The 23,235-nt window shown below is 31.3% G+C and overlaps 1 protein-coding gene and 1 long non-coding RNA gene across 3 annotated transcripts in view; both read right to left on the reverse strand.

The window, feature by feature from the left end:
- Positions 1–1,128: 1,128 nt before the first annotated feature.
- LOC127728007 (uncharacterized) overlaps positions 1,129–23,235 on the reverse strand; it is a 106,383-nt gene continuing 84,276 nt past the window's right edge. Inside the window, exon 2 of the long non-coding RNA XR_007993963.1 lies at positions 1,129–1,267. This is a non-coding gene — a long non-coding RNA (uncharacterized LOC127728007). The remainder of the gene's footprint in view (positions 1,268–23,235) is intronic.
- LOC127727991 (heparan sulfate 2-O-sulfotransferase 1-like) overlaps positions 11,334–23,235 on the reverse strand; it is a 64,580-nt gene continuing 52,678 nt past the window's right edge. For both annotated transcript variants that reach the window (XM_052235142.1, XM_052235143.1), the window contains 3 exons: positions 16,922–17,019; positions 15,710–15,867; positions 11,334–13,058 (listed from right to left, as the gene is read on the reverse strand). In XM_052235142.1, the coding sequence (XP_052091102.1) occupies positions 12,838–13,058; positions 15,710–15,867; positions 16,922–17,019 (477 nt within the window). In that variant the 3' untranslated portion in view covers positions 11,334–12,837. The remainder of the gene's footprint in view (positions 13,059–15,709; positions 15,868–16,921; positions 17,020–23,235) is intronic.

A 23,235-nucleotide genomic window follows, 5' to 3' on the forward strand; every position in this document is an offset into this window, starting at 1 on the left:
TTTTGGACCCAAACTTGGACCAACTTGAAAACTGGGCCCATAATCAAAAATCTAAACACATGTTTAGATTCAGCATATCAAAGAACCCCAAGAATACAATTTTTGTTAAAATCAAACTAAGTTTAATTTTGGACCCTTTAGACCTTAATGTAGACCAATTTAAAAAACAGGACCCAAAATTAAAAATCTAAATACACTGTTAGATTTGGCATATCAAAGAACCCCAATTATTCAATTTGATGAAATCAAACGAAGTTAAATTTTGGACCCTTTTGACCTCAATATGAACCAATTTGATAGCGGGGTCCACAAATAAAAAATCTAAATACATGGTTATATTCAGCATATCAAAGAACCCCATATATTCAGTTTTTGTTGAAATCAAACAAAGTTTAATTTTGGACCCTAATTTGGACCAACTTGAAAACTGGGCCAAAAAACAAAAATCTAAATACATGTTTAGATTCAGCATATCAAAGAACCCCATATATTCAATTTTTGTAAAAATCAAACAAAGTTTAATTTTGGACCCTTTGGACCTTAATGTAGACCAATTTGAAAACTGGACCCAAAATTAAAAATCTAAATACACGGTTAGATTTGGCATAACAAATAAATAAATGTGGTCAAAGATTTTACAAATCTAATGCGCCATACTGTGCAATTAAAGATTACTTCTTGAAATTTTTCAATATTTGAAATTTGAAAAAAAAATAATATTTGAAGAATAATTCTTTTTAATTTCTGAAATCTGAAATGAGAAAAAATTGACCCCCACAATTTCTTTTTACCCCCCCCCCCCCCTTTTTTCCCCCCAAAAAATTCTTTCCCTCAAGATATGGTCATAATCTCAATTCAAATTTCCAATGGAGTTTGCAACCATAATTACCCATTTAAATTTACCATAGTGCTAACTTAATCTATTTTATAATAGAATTTATAATATAGTGTCAAATCTTTCAGATGGATTTTTTTGTAAAAAAAAAAGATGCAACATTTGCAGATATTTTTACTGGTCTTCCTTTATAAATATGCATTTCTTTAAACATAATTTAAAAGCAGTGTAAGGGAAGTAACCAAAACGTTGTATTTGGATTACCTCCCTTACACTGTTTTAAATTATCTTAATTGTTCATTAACCATTACTTTATACATAATTTAAAAGCAGTGTAAGGGAGATAATTTCAATGATGTATTTGATTTATCTCCCTTACACTGCTTTGAATTATGTTTTGTACTAAAGTATTTGTCCATTACCCAGGACAACCTTGTTTTCCCCCCTTTTTTGCCCCTAATTCCTAAACAGTTTGAGCCATAACCCCCCAAAACAAATCCTTACCATCCCTTTGTGGTATGGAAACTTGAAGTATAATTTCAGAGAGATCCATACACCATTCCACAGTTATTGTCTGGAAACTAGAAAATGCTTATTTTTGGCCCCTAATTCCTTAACTGTTGGTACCATAACCCCCAAAATCAATCCCCACCTTCCTTTTGTGGTATTGAACCTTATGGTAAAATTTCAAAGAGATCCATTCACTTAAACTAAAGTTAGAGTGCGAAAACCAATGTGTCTTCGGATGACGACAACGACGACGACGACAATGACGCCAACGTCATACCAATATACGACCGCAAAAATTTTTTGCGGTCATATAAAAATTACTTGATATTTAGAAGAAAATAAAAATTTTGCAATTTTTCCATTTATAAAGGGGCATAACTCTAGAACGGTTACAATGACACCACCAAAATTCAAACTTGATCTGTGTTTTGTGGTAATAAGCATTGTGTATAAGTTTCATAACATTTGGTTGAGGCAAACTCAAGTTAGAGAACGGAAACCAATTTTGGGACGTACGGACGTACATACGTACGTACGTACAGACTGACAAGGGTAAAACTTAATGCCCCCACCGCTACGGGGGGGGCATAATTATATCTGAACAAAAGCTACATAATGTCATTCAGATACAAATTAATTGATTTTGGTTGATAGTGACCTTCAATGCATACAAAAAACAAGTATAATTTTCAATATTGGAACAAATTGTCTCTAACAAAAGAGTTTAGCTTTGGAAGTTTTGAATGTATGTAAAATCATTGAAAAAGTTTTGAAGTATATTGGTTGGTTTCTCAAATATATATACATTCCAGTAGATATTAAACAAATTTTTGATTATCACTCTGTGAGTGAAACATATTCCAGGGAAGTTGGCCATTCCTCTAGATGATCTGTTAAAAAATAATTTTAGAGAAAGAGATCATTTCTGTACTGTATCTTTTTTCTGACATCTCCAGCATTGAGCGTACTAAATTTAGACCTGTTAGATGCTTTTGATTTTATTTGACCCACTACTGACTTTTTTATGTAATTTTGATAAAAAAATTAATGGAGAATGTGTCCCCATGGACACAGATGATGCCCCCTCTTGCATACAACATTATAAAGGGACATAACTCAAGAACAACCAGCCACCCGCCGTACATCACCATTTTAATAACCGATATTTCCTTCGAAAATCCGGTTAATAAAAGTGACACTACCCAAATGTGTACTTGATCTGAGTTTTGTGGAAATAAATATTGTGTAAAGATTTCATAATGTTTGGTTGGGGCAAACTTAAGTTACAGAACAGAAACTAAAAATTTAGCAATTTTTCCATTTATAAAGGGGCATAACTCTAGAACGGTTAAAGTGACGCCACCAAAATTCAAACATGGCCTGTGTTTTGTGGTAATAAGCATTGTTTATAAGTTTCATAACATTTGGTTGAGGCAAACTCAAGTTAGAGAACGGAAACCAATTTTGGGACGTTCAGATGTACAGATGGACAAGGGTAAAACTTAAGTTAGAGAATGGAAACTAAAAATTTTGTGCAATTTTTCCATTTATAAAGGGGCATAACTCTAGAACGGTTAAAGTGAGCCCACTAAAATTCAAACTTGATCTGTGTTTTGTGGTAATAAGCATTGTGTATAAGTTTCATAATATTTGGGTGAGACAAACTTAAGTTAAAGAATGGAAACCAATTTTGGGACGTACGGACGTACGTACAGACGTACAGATGGACAAGGGTTAAACTTAATGCCCCCTCTGCTACCGCGGGGGCATAAAAAAAAATGGGGAGTGTGTCCCATGGACACAGATGCCCCACTTGCATATAATGTTATAAAGGGACATAACTCAAATACAGAGTTTTGTGGTAATAACAATTGTGCATAAGTTTCATAGCATTTGGTTGAGGCAAACTTTAAGTTAGAGAGCAGAAACTAAAAATTCAGCAATTTTTCAATTTGTAAAGGGGCATGGTTTTACACTAGTCATTTTTGGAGCCCTTTATAGCTTGCTTTTCGGTGTGAGCCAAGGCTCCGTGTTGAAGCCTGTACTTTGACCTATAATGGTTTACTTTTACAAATTATGACTAGGATGGAGAGTTGTCTCATTGGCACTCATACCACATCTTCTTATATCTAATGAAAGAACCTTAGTGAGCGCGCTCACATACCCCATGTCCCCACATTGTCATTGGAGAAATAAAATAAGTGTAAGAAAAAAAAATTGTATCAGAAAAAAAAATTGAATCATAATTTCCTGTCAATATGCACATCTACATAGTATGTCCTTATTATCTACACAGTTTCATGAAATTCTGTTCTGTGGTTTGAGAGGAGTTGCGATGACAAAAGGTTGCAGTAGTATATTGGGCAAATAAGTTCAAAGGAGCGTAACTCCTGGAAAAAAAATTGAATCGTAATTTCCTTTCGATATGCACATCTACCTAGTATGTCCTTATTATCTGAAAAGGTTTCATGAAATTCTGTTGTGTGGTTTGAGAGGAGTTGCAATGACAAACTGTTGCAGTAGTACATTAAAGTAAATAAGTTCAAAAGGGCGTAACTCCTAGAAAAAGAATTGAATCGTAATTTCCTGTTGATATGCACAACTACATAGTATGTCCTTATTATCTAATAAAATGCTTCGCTGGGGCGCAGCTTGATACGACCGCAGAGGTCGAACCCTGAACAGTTGGGGCAAGTATGGACACAAAATTCAAGCTTGATACAGCTATGACTTTGGATTGTCATTAAATATTTGACACAGCATAGGTTGAATGTGGTGTAAGAACTGGAAAAAATTTAATTTACCTATTATGGTGGAATATCCATAAACTAAATTGTTTGTTAATTTCAATATATCAAAGAATATGTAGAATTCAATGTTTGATGTAATGTAATAAAGTTGAAATTTGGACCGTTTTTGTTCAATGTGGACCAATTTGGTAACATGTATAAATAATCAAAAATCTAAATACATGGGAGCCCATTTAAATACATCATAAAGGTATTAAAATAGAAAGTGACATCATAGTCATGGCTAAAAATAAACAAAAATCCTTAATCAGCAACATTTAAAGTAATATCTAAAAATAAAATTCCTTTGTAACCATAAAAGCCCATTTAAATACATCATAAAGATATTAAAATAGAAAATGACATCATAGTCATGGCTAAACATAGCAAAAAACCCTTAATCAGCATCATTTAACAGTAATATCTAAAAATGGAAATTACATCATAAAGGTATTAAAATAGAAAATGACATCATAGTCATGGCTAAAAATAAACAAAATCCTTAATCAGCATCAGCAACATTTTATAGTAATATCTAAAAATAAAATTCCTTTGTAACCATAAAAGCCCATTTAAATACATCATAACAGATATTAAAATAGAAAATGACATCATAGTCATGGCTAAACATAGCAAAAACCTTAATCAGCATCATTTAACAGTAATATCTAAAAATAAAAATTTCTTTGCAACCATAAAAGTAAAATAGAAAATGACATCATAATCATAGCTAAAAATAAACAAAAATTTTTTTTATTGGCAAATTTTAAATGGAGTTTATTATACTAAAACAATAAATTTGCAACCATAAACATGATAAAACCCCATTTAAACACATCATAAAAGTATTAAATAATTCAACTACATCATAAGGCTATAAAAATAGAAAATGACTTCATAGTCAAGGCTAAAGGTAAACAAAAAACCTTCATCAGCAAAATTTTATATTGGCAAATTTCCAATGGAGTTTATTACACTAAAATTGTTGGCAAATTTCCAATGCATTTATTAACAATAAAGTTATTGGCAAATTTCCAATTTACATAATTTAAAAGCAGTGTAGATGAGATATTTAAATGAGTTTGAATTACCAACCTTACACTGCTTTTAAATAATGTTCTTTACTCAATTATTTGTCTATTAAAATGGAAACCCTTGTTTTTTAACCTTTTTTCCCCTTATTCCTTAAACATTAGAGCCATAACCACCCCCCCCCTCAAAGCCAATTATTACTTTCCAATGTAACCTAAATTTCCAATATACATAATTTTAAATTTCAGTTCCTCATGATATATAACCGTATCATTATTATTTTCTTTCATATATAAATCTGAAACAACCATCTTTAAATGGAAAATTTTAAAGAAAAAAAAAAATCCTACCCCCCACACATTTTTTCAACCCCCTTTTGATTCATCATCCCTCACCTCAATCACAACCTTCAATTTGTGGTATGGTACATTGCAATACAATTTCACAGAGATCCATACACTTGAACACAAGTTTTTGTTGCAAACTAAAAAAATCCTTATTTTCGACCAATATTTGGCCCCTTATTCATAAATGTTTGAGCAATTAACCCCAAAACTCAATTCCTACTTTCTCTTCGTGATAAAAAATAACTAACTTAAAATGTAAATTTTAAACAAAAAAAAAAGGAAAAAAAAAAATTACCCCTTTTTTGACCCCCGCCCCCCTTATGATTCATCACCCCCACCCCCCTTTCCCCCGAAACCAAGCTCAATAACAGCCTTGCCTTTGTGGTATGGTACCTTGTAATACAATTTTAGAGAGATCCATACACTTGAACACAAGTTATTGTCTAGAAACTAAAAAATGCTTATTTTAAACCCCTTTTTAGGCCCCTTATTACTAAACGTTTTGGGAAATTACCACAACACTCAATTCCAGCTTTCCCTTTGTGAAATGGAACCTTGTAGTAAAATTTCAGAAAGATCCATACACTTACACACAAGTTATTGTCATGAAACTAGAAAAATGCTTGTTTTTTGCCCCCTTTTGGCCCCTTATTCCTAAAATTTTGAGGCAATTAACCCCAAAATCAATCCCAGCATTGACCCTTTGTGATATGGAATCTTGTGGTACAATGTCAAAGAGATCCATATGCTAACACACAAGTTATGTCTGGAAGTTACAAAAATGCTTATTTTCGGCCCCTTTTTGGCCCCTAATTCCTTAACTGTTGGTACCATAACCCCTAAAATCAATCCCCACCTTCCTATTGTGGTATTGAACCTTATGGTAAAATTTCATAGAGATCCATTCACTTAAACTAAAGTTAGAGTGCGAAAACCATTGTGTATTCGGACGACGACGCCGGACGACGACGCCAACGTCATACCAATATACGACCTCAAAATTTTTTTTGCGGTCGTATAAAAAGGTTTCGTGAAATTCTGTTGTGTGGTTTGAGAGGAGTTGCGATGACAAGAAACAGGACTGACGGACTGACAGACAGACAGACGGACAGACAGACGGACAGACAGACGGGTCAAAAACATTATACCCTCCGCAACTTGTTGCTTGGGGTATAATAACTTTAGAACGGTCAAAAGTGATGCCACCCAAACTCAAACTTGATCTGTGTTTTGTGGTTATTAGCATTGTGTATAAGATTCATAACATTTGGTTGAGGAGGCAAACTTAAGTTAGAGAATGTATGGACGGATGTACAGACGGAAAAGGGTAAAACTTAATGCTCCCTCTGCTACGGCAGGGGCACAAAAAACAAAAAAACAACAGTTTGTATTCAAGTTTATTTCACACTTCATTCATAACAATAAAACAAATTTTTTACATCTTGAATTTTGTTCCCCCAAAATGACATAAATTAACTCACAACCTATGTGCTCATACTAGTGCATACAACAGCCAATCACATATATTCTTGACCACAGGATCAACTGACATCAATTACCCATTATATATTTCCTTATTTTTATATTCTTTATTCATACTTCCATTCATCATTTAAAACAAGAGTTATATACAGTTATGATTTAAATTAAACACATATATCAAGCATTGAAAACATTGTCAAGAGTATCTGGACTCCTTTTTTATACTAAATTATTCTGTCAGACAGTTAAACAACTTAAAATTACAACATGGATATGTTTTACAAAAATTAAAATTTTTAATTTTTAATGCATTATTTGTATTTCGGCATTTCTCTAAAAAAAGCATTATATAATCTCAACTTTTTGTTCAATGTTCAACATCCACAATAATAAATGCAAGCACATTTTTTCTAATTTACAGGAAATAGAGATGTGATGTATAACATCAGTACAAGCAAGAATGTGCAAAAAAAGTGTTCATATACACCTCATTTTTTGCATTTTAACTTCTAAAAATTTGCATATGTCAATAAAAACATGCATAATTTGTTGCACTTATCTAAATCTCTAGGCAGTTAACGTACATACACATTAAAAGAATACTCCATATTACTGAAGTCAATAATAACAGACTTTGGAACGTTCATAGACTTTAACTAAAGGTTGTTTTGTGTAAGATTAAAAAAATATATATGTGCTTTCATAAAATTAATGTATTTCATTCAAAGCGTATTACTGTGGATTCATTATTGTTCATGGGATACCAAATTTGGTGGACTTAGTAGGTAAAGCGGTACCACAAATTCCAGTGTTCAACGAGGTAAACATTTTCTTTAGGCTTGTACTAAGACTTTGGCAAAACCACAAAATCAAATATCCTCAGAAATATAATAATTCCACAATTCAAGAAAATTGATACATGGTTTGTTGTACTCACGAAAAATAAATAAAATCCACAGTATGTAAAAATCTTCAAATAATAATTTTCATATTTGTCACAGCGGCCTATATTCTTATGAAAATGATCATAAGTAGACATTCTAAAATTTGACAAATAAAAGTAATACCTAATACCAATGACGACATACTGTACAACAAAATATCTTTACAATTTTAAATTTTTACATATGGCACGTAAAAAAGGCAAGTCTTATTTTGGCTAAAAAACATATACTACTGAAGATGGAAACTCGGAGAAAAATATTTAGTAATACTACATGTACTACTTTATGTTGTCTTTACAGCTAAGTGATTATAAAGTAAAATCCACAGACCAATTTCACATTCATGCATTTTCCCATATATTTCCGATGTCACCACAATGCTTATGTTATTACCTTACAGTAAGAATGGACTGTTCAATGATTTCATTTACACAAATTGACCTCAGGTCAACCAGTGTAACTAATTCCTAAATAGGAACCTTCAATTGGTCTATTAATTTTGGAATAAAAAGGGTTTGACTACATACATGTGTTGAAAAGTTTCTAATAAAGGTTCATAACATATAATTTATTTACCATTGAATTCGTGCTAAAAATTTTAAATTAGAGTTATCTTTCTTTTACCAGAAGAAAATCAAATCATCATAGAACACCAAATACTTTTTATATTGCAACTGTGCTATTTGGGCCGTTAAAATTCATTTACGATCTTGGTTACTCAAATTAAGAATTGTTGATTTCTACCCATAAAATTAGTGACTGCAGTATCAAGAGAATAACAATAAATTGTTTCAAAATACAAAGCCTCAATTCTATATTTCTTAAACAGGACATCCTTAAAACCTTCAATCTGTTTTACACAAATATAAAATACATGCCCTACAAGTTAAAATATATATTTTTAAGTAATAATAGACATACTACAAGAACAATATGAATTTGGAAAATATTGGAGTCATAGCCAACCAACACAGACAATTCAGACATGTGTCTACAGTCCATGGTTGCATAATTTCAACATTAGGATTGTGTGTGTAGTTATTATGTATTATTTCAACACTAGGATCCTGTGTGTAGTAATTATGTATTATTTCAACACTAGGATTCTGTGTGTAGTTATTATGTATTATTTCAACACTAGGATTCTGTGTGTAGTTATTATGTATTATTTCAACACTAGGATTCTGTGTGTAGTAATTATGTATTATTTCAACACTAGGATTCTGTGTGTAGTTATTATGTATTATTTCAACACTAGGATTCTGTGTGTAGTTATTATGTATTATTTTAAGGATGTACTTAGGTGAAATTAAAAAAATCAAGAATTCAAAATTGATACTATAAGTTGGAAGAGCATTAGTAAAGGAACAAAATAAGCTAAAAATATTGATAGGTAATGGAGCTCCTTTTCGAGATATTTGATTTTTAAAATATGGCGGGAAAATGCTGACTCTGACTTTTACCTTATATTTGCATTGGTATTATTTGGGTCTCAAATCAAAAGAAAAAAAATCAAGAATCTGCTTAAATTTTGGCAAATGACCTTTTATGAGCTATTAAGTCTTATATGAAAAGATAAATGGGTGTTATGGGGCAAAATATTTTACCTTGTATCGTATGGTAAAAAACCAAGGAGTCCAAACATCTGACACAAATTCAAAAACCTCACCTAAGTACATCCTTAACACTAGGATTCTGTTTGTAGTTATTATGTATTAACAGTGTGATTATGGTGAAAATGTAACTGAAACTAAGCTGTATCCAACTGAATGGCTTTCAATTTTTCCTTTGCTTTTGTGTTCGGACTATTAATATATTGACAACAAGTCCTGGAATAAATTAAATCCTGTAAAGTCATGGTAATGATATATTACTTTGAGAAATACTTCATCAAGGCTATCAACATATTCCACTGTTAACCATGTAAAAAACATATTCTATTATACACCACTTAAATGATAATTAAAATAAATGCTGCTAGAAACATGTTATAGGTATTTTTTGTTAATTTAAAAATATCCTTACCCGTAGATTATCATTACTGTTAAATAAATGATGAGCATGTTTTTTTTTACTTCTTCATGTCTTTTAATTGTTCAAGGTCAATTGTACCTATACTTAATGCTGGTGAAGGATTATACTGTTATGACAACATAAAAGATGGTATGTTACCATTCTTCCATGCTATCAAAACAGATATTGAAAAATTGATTGTAAATAGACTCGAAGTTTTGTTCAACATTAGAAACAGCAGTATCAAAACATAAAATTTACTGAATTTCTATATATAATTTCTCCAAGGTAAAGTTCAACAGATTTAAAAGGAGTTAAAAATTCAAAATTACTCATTAGAAATGGTTGACATAAAAACACTAGTTAAGGCAATATCAATTGACAATAGATAATTTGTAACTTAAATTTAGGTTGTCTTTTCTCCTAAGTGTACAGTTATGTATAATACCCATCCCCTCTACCAACTATGTGTCTTTGGTAAAGAATTGTGTATAATACATGTCCAAATACGGTAGTCTTTTTCTACTAAGTATTTAAGTCATAAATCAATCTCATCAAAAGATACTGTAGACTCATTATTATTTGTGGTGTACTTATTTCAGTGGCTTTCCTCAGTAAAGGTGAACTACAAACTTAAGTGTTCAACGCAATTCTTAGTTTTTTCAATAGGCTAGTATGCTGAATTCGTAAAATACAGTATTATCAAGTATCCAATTTTCCTTAATCAACAAAAATTCCTACACATGAAAATAAATAAAAATCTACACTTAAAAATAACAACCTACACGTAATAATAAGGTGGTACAATGCCTCTACAAAATAATGCAAAATAAAGAGAAATTTCATAATATACATTTGATTGAGTTTTCTTCAGATAAAAGATGTATAATGCTGTTTAAAAAGAAATGAAAAAAAAAATAAGAATCTTTTATACGATTCCTTTCCTAGCAAGGCAGATAATCTAACTGAGATTTTTAAACACTTAAAGTATTCTCAATGCAAAACCAAGCAAGTTTTCACTAAGTTGAATGATTTTGAAAATAAGATACAATGAAAATCAGAGCAAAATACTCTGAGACTAAAATTGCCTCCAAAAGTTCAATCAATTATAAACAACTGTCAGGAAAGAGTAGAGATAGTGCAGCTAATCAGTCTTATTTAAAAATAATGACCTTGGTATGGTATTTTTAAACAGTTTGTAAATACAATATACAGTCAACATAAACTATTCAACTACAAGTTATACAAAAAGTTTCAATGCCATCAATATATTAAAAAAAATCTACAAAAATTTCACATGAGCCTCTCTTCATTGTTAATACCAAACAATCTACCATTATCATTTGTCGATACCCAGATGACAGGATGAAATCCAATTACTATCTATAGTTTGAATCATAACCAATATCTAACAATAGAAGTTTTCAAATTTTCTTTAAAATAATTATTACAAAAAACATTTCAATCATGGTAGACAAATATTAAATAATTATGCAGTGTGTCTGTCACACTTTGGTAAATCATGAGATTTGATCATGTCTGAAGGCTGTTGACTTCGATGATATAGGTACATTGTACAGTGTGGTGAAAGTTAGGCCAAGGTAAACTGTATATCTGTTTAGGGTTCAGTGGTTTGTCAAAAATAGGACATATCTCCCCTCTGCCTTTTCTGTGTACCCCTTTGGTCTTATATTTGTCTTTTTATTTTCTAGAGGAAAAGAAATACTTTTCACTGCAAAAAAAAATTTATTGTATATCTTCTTGAAAAAGCTTTTTACAATCACAAGATACTATAAATGAAAGAAAAAGACATTTATTTATCTAATTATTTAAATACTTTAACAGTAAACATAATAAGCTTGTCCTTTTCAGACCAGAAACAGCACCCAATAAGCCCTTTCCTGAAAAATGTTCCTCTCTGCCTTGAAATCATAGCTAAAACACTGATTACTGAATATTTTCAGGCAAGTGGTGTTGAAGTCATTAGTGTTTCCCACTAACTATATAAAATAATTCAGAAAAATAAAAAATATTGCCTTCCCATATTCTCTTATTTTTTGAGACTTAACAAACCCTAAACAGATATTTTTTTTTGTTGACCTAACACTGAGATATGTGGAACTGAACTTAATAACCTGAGTTTATTTATCAACAAGAATATGTCTTGTAATCAAAATTGATAAACTAATTTAGATAATCCCCCTTTCATTGCAGGAAGTATGTAAATCAAACCTGAAACACTGTAAGATAATTTAATTATTATGAAGATTTAGCTCTCATGGCCAGCATGGGAGCTTAGCATTAATAACTTCATGTCAATAAAATCAGGCATGTGCCATTAAATAAATTGCATTGATAAAATTTAACAAACATGTTTTTCATTATTATACATATAGCACAACAATCTTATGTTTCAAAATAAATCTCTTTTATTGTTGTTTAATTCTATTAAAAGTCACTCTATTTCGCTTATTTGTTTCAAATTTTTAATTCAAGAGTTATCTCCACTTGTGATATTTTCTGCATAATATTTGAAATATACAGAGTGTAACTTTAACTTTGCAAAAAAATGATACATGGAAACAAGGTGATATTAAGTTCAAAATTATATATAAAGTGCTATTATCATCATTATTCTGCACATTTTACCTAATACTCCTTTCAAGCAATTTGTATAACTCTTTTAACCTTCATAATTTAAAACAGAAGTCATTTTTAAGAAACTGGGTAGTGCTGTATTCTATATATATATGTAGCCTTGTATTAACCTTAAAACCATATAATAAATAAATACTCTTGATAAACTATAATTCAAAAAAGTTTGTATGTTTTCAATTGAAAGATATATTCTTGTAAACAAACGTATATTCAAATTATATACATTCTCATCTTGGCCGTATTTTCTCATAATGAAAAAGATTTCCTTTCTCAACATAAGCACCGTCCACTATTTCAAATATTTGGTTCTTTGTAAATTCAAAGTGCTCCTGTACAAACTCATAAAAAGCTTGTTCCATTTTCCAAACATGTGAACTTTGAATCCTTTTCACAGTCTCTGGCTTCGGTGGAATTTTATGAGAAGTTTTTCTTAAATGAGACTTTCGTCCTGCAAAAGAAAGCACATCATAGCTATATAAACCACTAATCAATGTCATAAAAATAAATGGCTTATTGTTTCAGTTTAAGAGTGCAATCTTAACCATGGTTTAAAATATGTTTGTACAATTTAATTTGTTGATTCTTTGTTGATTCAAGTCCTGAGGAATCACTTTAGGGCTTTTCCATTAAAATGTATGTGGGAGGGTAGGAAGGGAAGTTTAATTATTGAATGTGGGTCATGGGTCTTTTTTCAGTATGTGTCTATTACCATTATGCAAAATTATCTAAAAAATGGTTCTTGGTTGTAGGGATATTTTGAAAGTCCCTTCCTACCCTCCCACATACATTTTAATGGAATAGCCCTTACAGGCATAAATGGCTTTAGCCATATTTGACACAATTGTTTTGGAATTTTTGGTTTCCAATCCTTTTCTGACTTTATTTTTGATTTGGCCTTCCTATTGTTTTGATTTGAACGTTACTGATAAGTCTTATGTAGATGAAATGCACAGAATTATAAGCCTGGTATCTTTGATAATTAGTTATATAACAAGAATGTGTCCATAGTACACGGATGCCCCACTCGCACTATCATTTTCTATGTTTAGTGGACCGTGAAATTGGGGTCAAAACTCTAATTTGGCATCAAAATTAGAAGGATCATATCATAGGGAACATGTGTACTAAGTTTCAAGTTGATTGGACTTCAACTTCATCAAAAACTACCTTGACAAAAATCTTTAACCTGAAGCAGGACAGATGGACGGATGGACGGACGGACGGACGAACAGACATACAGATCAGAAAACATAATGCCCCTAATACTATCGTAGATGGGGCATAAAAATAAAAAGATGAGGTATAATTTCCATGAGACAACTCTCCACGAGAGACCAAATGATGTAGAAGGTTACCATATTCAGGATATGAGTGTGATGAAAATATAATACAAATGCTTAATTTTTTTTAATCAATACCTGTATCTCAGTAAAGCAGAGTGAGGTAATCTAGGGATTATATGACAGATATTTCAGCCTCTTGTGCATTTACAATATTTTAACAAAGCAAGGACCATTACTTTTGAAGGATAAATGTTAAATCCACTAAAAACAAACTTAACTGTAAACCTCAGTTTTATAGTCCACAACCCTGTGAAATAAATTGCTTCGCCGAGCGCAGCTGGATACGACCGCAGAGGTCCATACCTGAACGAGTTAGGGCAAAAATGGACAAAAATGGACACAATTTTCGCACTTGATACAGGTCTGAATTAGGATTGTAATTAAATATTTGACACATAATAGGTTTCTGACACAGAATAACTGTAGTCAAAGAACTTAGAATTGGTTATATGAATTGAATTTATATTCAATTTTTGCTTTTGTGCAATACACTATGCTGTTGCGAATTGAACCCCTCCCCCCCCTTTTTTAGCAAAAAAAAATATAATAATATTTGAAGAAATTTTCATTTTAAGGTCTGAAATCTGAAATGAGAAAAAATTGTCTCCCCCCCCCCCCACAATTTCTTTTTTACCCCCCCCCCCCCCCCCCTTTTTAAAAAAAAAATCTTTCCCTCAAGATTCCAATGGAGTTTGCAACTATAATTACCCATTTAAATACATCATCATAGTCTTAATATAGAAAATGTCATACATAATCGTGGCTAAAATTAATATTCCTTAATCAGCATTTTTAATAGTAACTTCTAAAAATAAATTGACAGCTAATCACCTCAAGACAATGCAACATTTCTTTATATATAATTTAAAAGCAGTGTAAGGGAGGTAATCCAAACATAACATTGTACTTTTAAGTAATTGTCCATTAACCAGGAAACCCTTGTTTTTCCACCTTTTTTGCCCCTTATTCCTAAACAGTTTGGGCCATAACCCCCCAAAGCTAATCCTAACCATCCCTTTGTGGTATGGAAACTTGTGGTCTAATTTCTCAGAGATCCATACACCTTTCCACAAGTTATTGTCTGGAAACTAGAAAAATGCTTATTTGGGCCCCTTTTTGGCCCCTAATTCCTAAACTGTTAGGACATAATCCCCAAAATCAATCCCAACATTCCTTTTGTGGTTATTAACCTTGTGTTTAAATTTCATAGAATTCTATTACAATACTAAAGTTATTGTTCGGAAACCAAATATCTTCGGATGATGCAGACGACGTGATACCAATATACGACCGCAAAATTTTTTGCGGTCGTATAAAAATATTACAGGTATATAATAACAAAATATATGTGACAAGCTCAACTGAAATATGATATAAAAACAAGGAGATGTGGTGTGATTGCCATTGGACAAATATCTAAAAAAATATCTGACAAAATATCAAAGAACAAGGATGTTAACATATCTGGGCATTTGTTTTATGATAGTAAGTAAATATATGGTAAGCAGGATTTTACAAAGTAGGTAGGTGTTTTTCTCCATCTGCAGCTCTGCTTTAACTCGAACTTTTTATGATTATGATGGGTTAGCAGCTACCAGCTTTGGCAACTAAATGTTACACCGTACTTCCTGGCAAACTATTGTATTAAGTCTATGCCTAGAATTGTGATTTTATTTTTTTTTTAAATAGCTTAGCTGTAAGATTTATTCATACATTTACCAAAATGTCTTCGATTTTGTGAGTTCTGCATCCTTACCTTCGTTAAATAATGCTACAGCTCCCCTAAAGAATCGAGGTAATGTGGCTTCAATGACAGCAATAAAATCACCTAACTGTTCTGTAACACCTACGACTAGATAATTTTGGAGTATATTGTATTTTGCTCTCTCTAGAGCCCAACTACTACCAGGATTCCTGAAAAAAAAAGTCATACATGTTTATTTGAATGTGCTAGGACCAACAAAATAAAAGATCAGTTGTTTGGATCTGTTTGATAAATATCTTACAAGAAATGTAGGCATGAAATCTGGAAAGAAGAAATAAGTAAGAGAAAGGTGAGACTTAGTTTCACATAGCATACTCATAGTAAAATGAAGACAACACTAAAGTTGAAAAAAATTCTAACCTCCATCAGAACAGCCTTGTATGTGAGATAAGAATGATACATTAATGTATACATGGAGCAGAAGGACTCAGAATTGAGCCGTTTAATTCGTGGGAATTCAGGAATTCAGGATTTAATTATATCCTGATGTGGGAACAGACACATTATTTTCACGGGAAATCAGGATTTGGCAATTATTTTCTCAGGAATTCAGAATTAGACAACCCACCTCTCCTCTCTTTTTAATTATATGTGTTAACCATTAATGATCAGCAACACTCATCTTTTCATAAATGCAAGTAAAAAAGTAAAGAAGGGACCAAATAATCAACACAATTGTTGAAAATAGAGAAAAAAAATCATTATCTATAAATATGCTTTTGCCAAAGAAAAAAAAACTTTCACCTATGTATACGTATAAGTATATAATGTACCTGAAAAAATTTGTTTGGTTCATTTTTAAACTAATTTAATTAAGAAGGGTTCTGTTAATTGCCCTTTATTCTATGTGGGTTGCATACCTGCTAACCTCTCAAAATCTCTATGGAGGATGATAAGCACAAAAGAACCTACTACATCCCTTCCACATGTGATGCATTTTGAATCTAATGCACTATAGTTTTGAATGATTAAGTGTATTTGTAAAATTGCTCTTTTAATGTCTGTTTTGGTGTATTCAGTTATATAATTAAGAATTTCTAGAGCCAAGTCAACTTCCCTCATGGGAAATTTTGTGAAGGAAAATCACTTCTGAAATTATGAATGCGAGTTTTTGTTATTGTTAACCTAATATTGAAGAATTTTTGCATTAATAAAAACATGGCAAAAATTTCTGAATTAAATGTAATTAGATCTGTTACATACCAACATTCGGCATCCTGACCACAGAAAAATGGTATTTGTAACCATAAATGTACAGGATCACAGTCATTACCTCCCTTTGCTACACATTCATCAAAGGTCTGAAAAATTAAAAAACAAACAAATATATAATAGAATAAATATAACAGAATAAATAATTAGTTAGAATATGTAACCATACTCTTAACAGATCATTGGTGGCTGAATGGTCTAGTTGGTTTATCAACCACCTAAGTGGTCTCATTACAGGGTTGTAGGTTCAGTCTTTCTAACAACTGTAATCTAACAAATATAAAAAAAAATTTGTTCAGGAAGTCTGTCAGTATAAAGAAGGGTTCATAACACATCAAAATGGTCTTGTCCTAAAAATTACTAAAATAATGCCCATTGGATGTTGAGCATGCATTCAACCATGGATATGTGCCAAAAGCTTAAGGTAATACAACTGCATACCAAATATCATTGACTTACCATTAGTGGTTCATTAAACTGACCTTAATACAAACTTTAACAGGTAAAATATGCAAATGCTTTAAAGTTAATAAACTATTTTTAGTGGACAGGGCCAAATAATCTTGGTGGAAATGAGATGTGTCAATGCTTATGAAACTGCATACTAAATATCATTGGTTTACCATTAGTGATACATATTAAACTGACCTTATAACAAACTTTAAAATTGTTGACCCTGCTGATTCCAACACCAGAAACAACACCCCTGCATGAGTTAGTCCAGGAGGGACAAAAATGGTGGTTAACCACATCAAACAAAAATAATCAAGCTTTGACACACAATACATTACTACCCTTCCCTTCTTTCCCAGTCTTTGTCAAAATATTCAAATAGCAGCAAAATCAAATTCTACTATACTTTTTAAATCAGATATAGAGAATGAGAGCCTTCAAAATCTATTATAACTTTGACACAATTTCAAATGTAATTTTTTCTAAAGATAATGCACCTGATGTTTGAAATAATTCATTTATTTCTCATTTTCTGGAAACCTTTTAGACTCTTACATTATCTAAAACAAAATTACAGATTTTATCTTTGTCCTCATTGGAACTAAAATATTCTTTGTTTAAATGTGCATCAGCAGGTCTGATATCTTTATTTCTAGTATGGTTTTAATTAGATGTTGCAAATTAAAAATCTGTATCTCACAGTATACTTATATCGTTGCTTATCGTCCTTCCCTTTACCTATATCATTCCATAATTCTCGTTTTACAGCTCTTAGACATGAGCAGAACTTATCATCAACGTCACAATGTCTGAGAAGTTATCAGGGATGTCACAATGTGTGAGAAGACATTATCAAGCTTTCTTTCGTCAAGCATTAAACTTTCAAACAGATAGATTTCCTAAAATATCAGCCGCTCTACACAATGTCTTGGCAGCTCAAGTCTTCTTTGCTTGTTCGCTGTGCTCACTCGCCAAAATGGTTCACATTGTGGCGCTGCTGATATTTTATATCAATGTGTAGAAAACTCAATAATCTATACCTTCAAGGCAGAGGACTGTTTTCTGTATTAATAACTCTAGAACGGTTAAAATGACGCCACCAAAATTCAAACCTGATCTGTGTTTTGTGGTAATAAGCATTGTGTATAAGTTTCATAACATTTGGTCGAGGCAAACTTAAGTTAGAGAACGGAAACTAAAAATTTTGCAATTTTTCCATTTATAAAGGGGCATAACTCTAGAACAGTTAAAGTGACGCCACCAAAATTCAAACTTGATCTATGCTTTGTGGTAATAAGCATTGTGTATAAGTTTCATAACATTTGGTTGAGGCAAACTCAAGTTAGAGAACAGAAACCAATTTTGGGATGTACGTTCGTATGTACGTACAGACGGACAAGGGTAAAACTTAATGCCCCCACCGCTACCGTGGGGGCATAAAAAACTCTTACACATATATCATATATCTAAAAGCAGTTAATCATGTAAATCTTTGGAGAACTGTGATCCTATTTGCTTACAGTGATAAATGATGGGTTAAATATAATAAAGTAACGAAATTTTACAAAGTTTTAATTTGGATATCAAACTTTTGTTGTAAGAAAACACATTTTTTTAAAAACAACAGAACCAAACATTTATTGTATATGTGGATTAGAATCCCATTTTGTACAGTCAAAGTTCAAACCTGTATATAAAGGTCACTTGAGGACCAAATAAAAGTGTCCTTTTTAAGAGATGTGACCTTTGATTTGATTTGATTTGATTTTTGGTGTTTTTACGCCACTTTTATGCACCGCTTTTGGGCTATTTCGTGGCGATCAGTTTATATTGGTGGAGGAAGATGGAGTGCCCGGAGAAAACCACCAACCTTCAAAGGAAAACTGACAATCCTAGTCAATTAAGATTGGAGTCATGTGTACCCGCACGAGCGGGGTTCGAACTCACAACCTCAGTGTTGACTGGCTAGTGATTACAGTAGTAACTAGTTAGACCACTCTGCCACCGAGGCCCCCTGTGACCTTTGAAGTGAGGTTCAAAATGTAAAGGTATTACTACAGCAGGACAAGCTGAGGTGACCTGACAAGAAAGTTTTTTTGTTTAAAAGAGGTGATTGTATCAGCACAGATAAACAACAGATTGTTGCAAAACTAATTTAAAAGAACTACTATTTTGATGCAATCTTAATTCCTAGCAATGATAGCAAAGACAAAAGGCTGTCAACAAGTACAACACAATATATAAACCAAACAATGAAAATTTTCTGTATGTTTTGCAGTATATCCATTCATTGTGGCACCAGACAATTGTTTTTTTGACATTTATCATACAAATACATCTAATTGATAACTAACTTCAAAGCTATGGAAAAGTAAACTACTAATTACTATAATTACAGTAAGTAAGTGTTTTTGCATATACAAAATGTTACAGAGAAATCTCTTAATCAACATGACATCCCGAACAAGTCTGGTTCTTAGGTGCACTACCAGTCATATATTTACCCCCATAGACTTTTCTAAGATGGCATATTGATACATTACATTTTAATGAGATATTTCTAATTGCACATTTAGAATTTTGGCTAAAAACAAAAATGTTCCAATTTGCAGATTATTTTAAGTTACATCTTAGTGCAATCTGTATATGTTATTTGGTAATAATTTAAATAAATCATTCCAAACCATGATTGTGGTTATTTGTTGGGTTTGCATAAAATTTCCCACCAGGGTTTTCCCGCGCGGGTAATACTTTGCCAACCCTGGCATAAATATATTCACATACTTGATGACGAAACGGGCTTGATGTCCCAAAAAACTGAGTAACCAACCTAAAGCAAAAACTAACACACTTATTAGAAAAGGTGGTACACTAATAATAATAATAATAATAATAATAATAATAATTCTTTATTTAAAGAGGGTTACACACTAAAGTAAAATAGAATCATTTAAACATAATTTGACTAGACAATTTTGAGACTTTTCCCTCTTTAAAAAATTGCTCTCTTTATCATCTGCAAACCAAAAGAAAGAGAGACAGAAGGAGGGATAGACATGAGGATTCCTATATACGCAAAGGGGGTATAAAAATTCATAAGAATTAGGGAAAACAAGAAGAACTATATTTGTAGACAGCATTAACTAAAGGGGGGTAATTCTCATTTTGAGCCTTATTGCCCGTTGTCACTATCAAAGTTTTTTTGTACAAGTTTTTAATGGATTTTTTATAGTGACAAACATCAAAGTAAACTTTGATCAAAAACTTTGACGGACTTGGATGGAATAGAACCTCAACCTTTTTTTTTTTAATACTTTGATGGACCTGGATGGGAATTATCCACAGTACAGTTTTTTCTTTGACCAAGTTTTTGATGAAAAACTTTGATAGTGATAACAGATGACTTAGACCAAGTTAACCTGGTCAAAGAAAACTTTGACCAAGTTAACTTGATAGTGACAACCGGGCTTTATGTATTTGTTATTCTAATTCATATCAAACCCTTCTCTACTTCAGCTACGTTGAATCCTAAGTAATAACAATTTATGTAGCTATTAATATAGCACCTCATATCAGAATATAACTAATTACCAAATTATGAATATAAAAGAAACTTCACTGATAAACACAACAGAAAACTCTCTAATCAAAAGATATCAGTGAAATAAACATGCATTATATTAATAACTTACTAATTAGTTTAAGTTTACATTAGAAAGATACCATCTGGGTGGAATATGTATCTTAAGTGTGTGTTAATATCTTTCCTATATAAAAATCATTCCATTAATTACTAAATAGATTGCTAAGATAATCAGACCACATCAGTGAGTACGTTATGCTTCAAAGATCTCCCTACAATACTGGCTCAAAGCTTGAAACAGATTGCTAAAAGCTTGAAAATTACATTATACAAAATGTATTTTGACCTCTCAAATGTCTCCTTGACTTTCCAAAGATCATATTTGCTTTGCTCAAGGGCAGAATAACCTTGCCATCATTGAATGTTCTAATTATTCTATCATTCAACAAATAAGTACCTAATTATCTGAAATTAAGGCAAATTTACGGTTTATAACTTTCTATCCTTCATTTTTTTCTCCTTGCTCATCATCAATTCCAAATATCAGTGAAAGATATTATTACAGTCATGATAATATCCTCATAAATTTTAGAAGAATCTTTTCGAGAACTGAAATCAAACTATTAAGGTCTTTTAACAAATCATTTATCAAATGATTGAGGTATTTAAATGCTCCAGTGAGCCTCTTGTTTAGTAATCATTTCAATTATTTATTACCACATGATACCCCTGAAATGATGACATTAAATTCTTCTTAAGTACTTGGTATTTCAAATAAAATTATCTTATTTCAAGGTCACTTTGAGGTTATCTTACTATCACCTCTAACATCTTGAAAAAGTTAACTACATTGTATCCTACTATCTACAATCTAATTTATTTTCCAGTTATTTGGATAAAAAATAACTAAACAGATTATGAAACTAAATTTCTCATGGTATATCAGCATAGCAGGATCAAAATTTGTTGTGCCATTTGCACATAGTCACTGCAAAATTTTCTTTCTTTATTTAAATATATCTTTCTTTTATTCAAATAGACAGGTCCAATTAGACAACCTAAAACAAATGTCATTCTAAAAAAAAATTGTAAAGGGTTCAGTGGAACCTGATGTCTTGCCTGCAATTGGTGCTGTCAGTGTAAAACTGTAATGTTGACTCCCAAAAACTAAATCCATTTATCAGTAAAATATAGAAAAAATATTTTATTAAAATCAAATTTTTTCTTCATGTGCTATTTCTTGATCTTGAAGAAGCTTATTTCCAGTTTCAAAACATTTCATAAAGGTTTAACAAAAGTTAATGATGTTCAAAAAATATAATCCCTGACTGTATGTTAATGTAAACGGCGAACAAAAATTAAGTCTTTTGATCAGTAAAATACGGGAAAATAAAAAAAAATATTTTCAAACTTTTTCTCAGGATACTGTTTTTTGATAAAAAATCCTTCTGTTAAAGTTTCATAAAATTCCATGAAGGTTTGACAAAGTTATTGATGTCTAAAACAAACTTTAACCTGCAATACTATTATCATATTTTCAAAAAAAATTGGGGTAATCTAAAGTAATTTGTATTTAAAATGTAAACATGTGTATTTGAGAACAGATATAATCTTCCCTTTATTCACGTAGAATAAGATGCCTTAGACAAATTTATTTAAATCTAGTTTCATATTCCATCTGACAGGATATCAGCACTATATTTTATTTAATAAAAGACTTCGTTAATATTGTTGTTTATTGTATTTATATCTTTGGTCAAACCTGACTTAAACAAATTTTACTAGAAATTTTGAGGACACAAAGGCCTGAACACAAAAAATATTTTTATTGGATTTGCTCCTTCTGGCTATCATCTGAGCCTTCATACTGTGGTTCCAACATATTGATTTTTTTCAATGATGCAATGCATATAGACAGCAGGAAAGCTTTAGGATTCAGTTTCAAGATTAAAGAGGCTGACATGCTATAAAACAGATTGTCATCCATACGAATGACTTGTGTATCTACTCTGATGCTTTTCCATCATCATTAAAAACTTTCATACAATCTTACATTTTCTTGCATAATTCAATATTTTGAATAGGTAACAGCTGAATTGGAAATCTAAGTACATTGCCTTAGTACTAATAAAGAATACACAATGAATATGAACTGTCAATAAAAATTGTATTTTCTTATCATTTTTATCTATTTTATTAAATACAGTTCAACTGAACAACCTTTAGACGTAAATTCCTGTATGATTAATAAAATTTGCTACTTAATCTA

Source organism: Mytilus californianus, unplaced genomic scaffold, assembly GCF_021869535.1.
Source record: "Mytilus californianus isolate M0D057914Y unplaced genomic scaffold, xbMytCali1.0.p SCAF_2, whole genome shotgun sequence".
Classification (NCBI taxonomy): domain Eukaryota; kingdom Metazoa; phylum Mollusca; class Bivalvia; order Mytilida; family Mytilidae; genus Mytilus; species Mytilus californianus.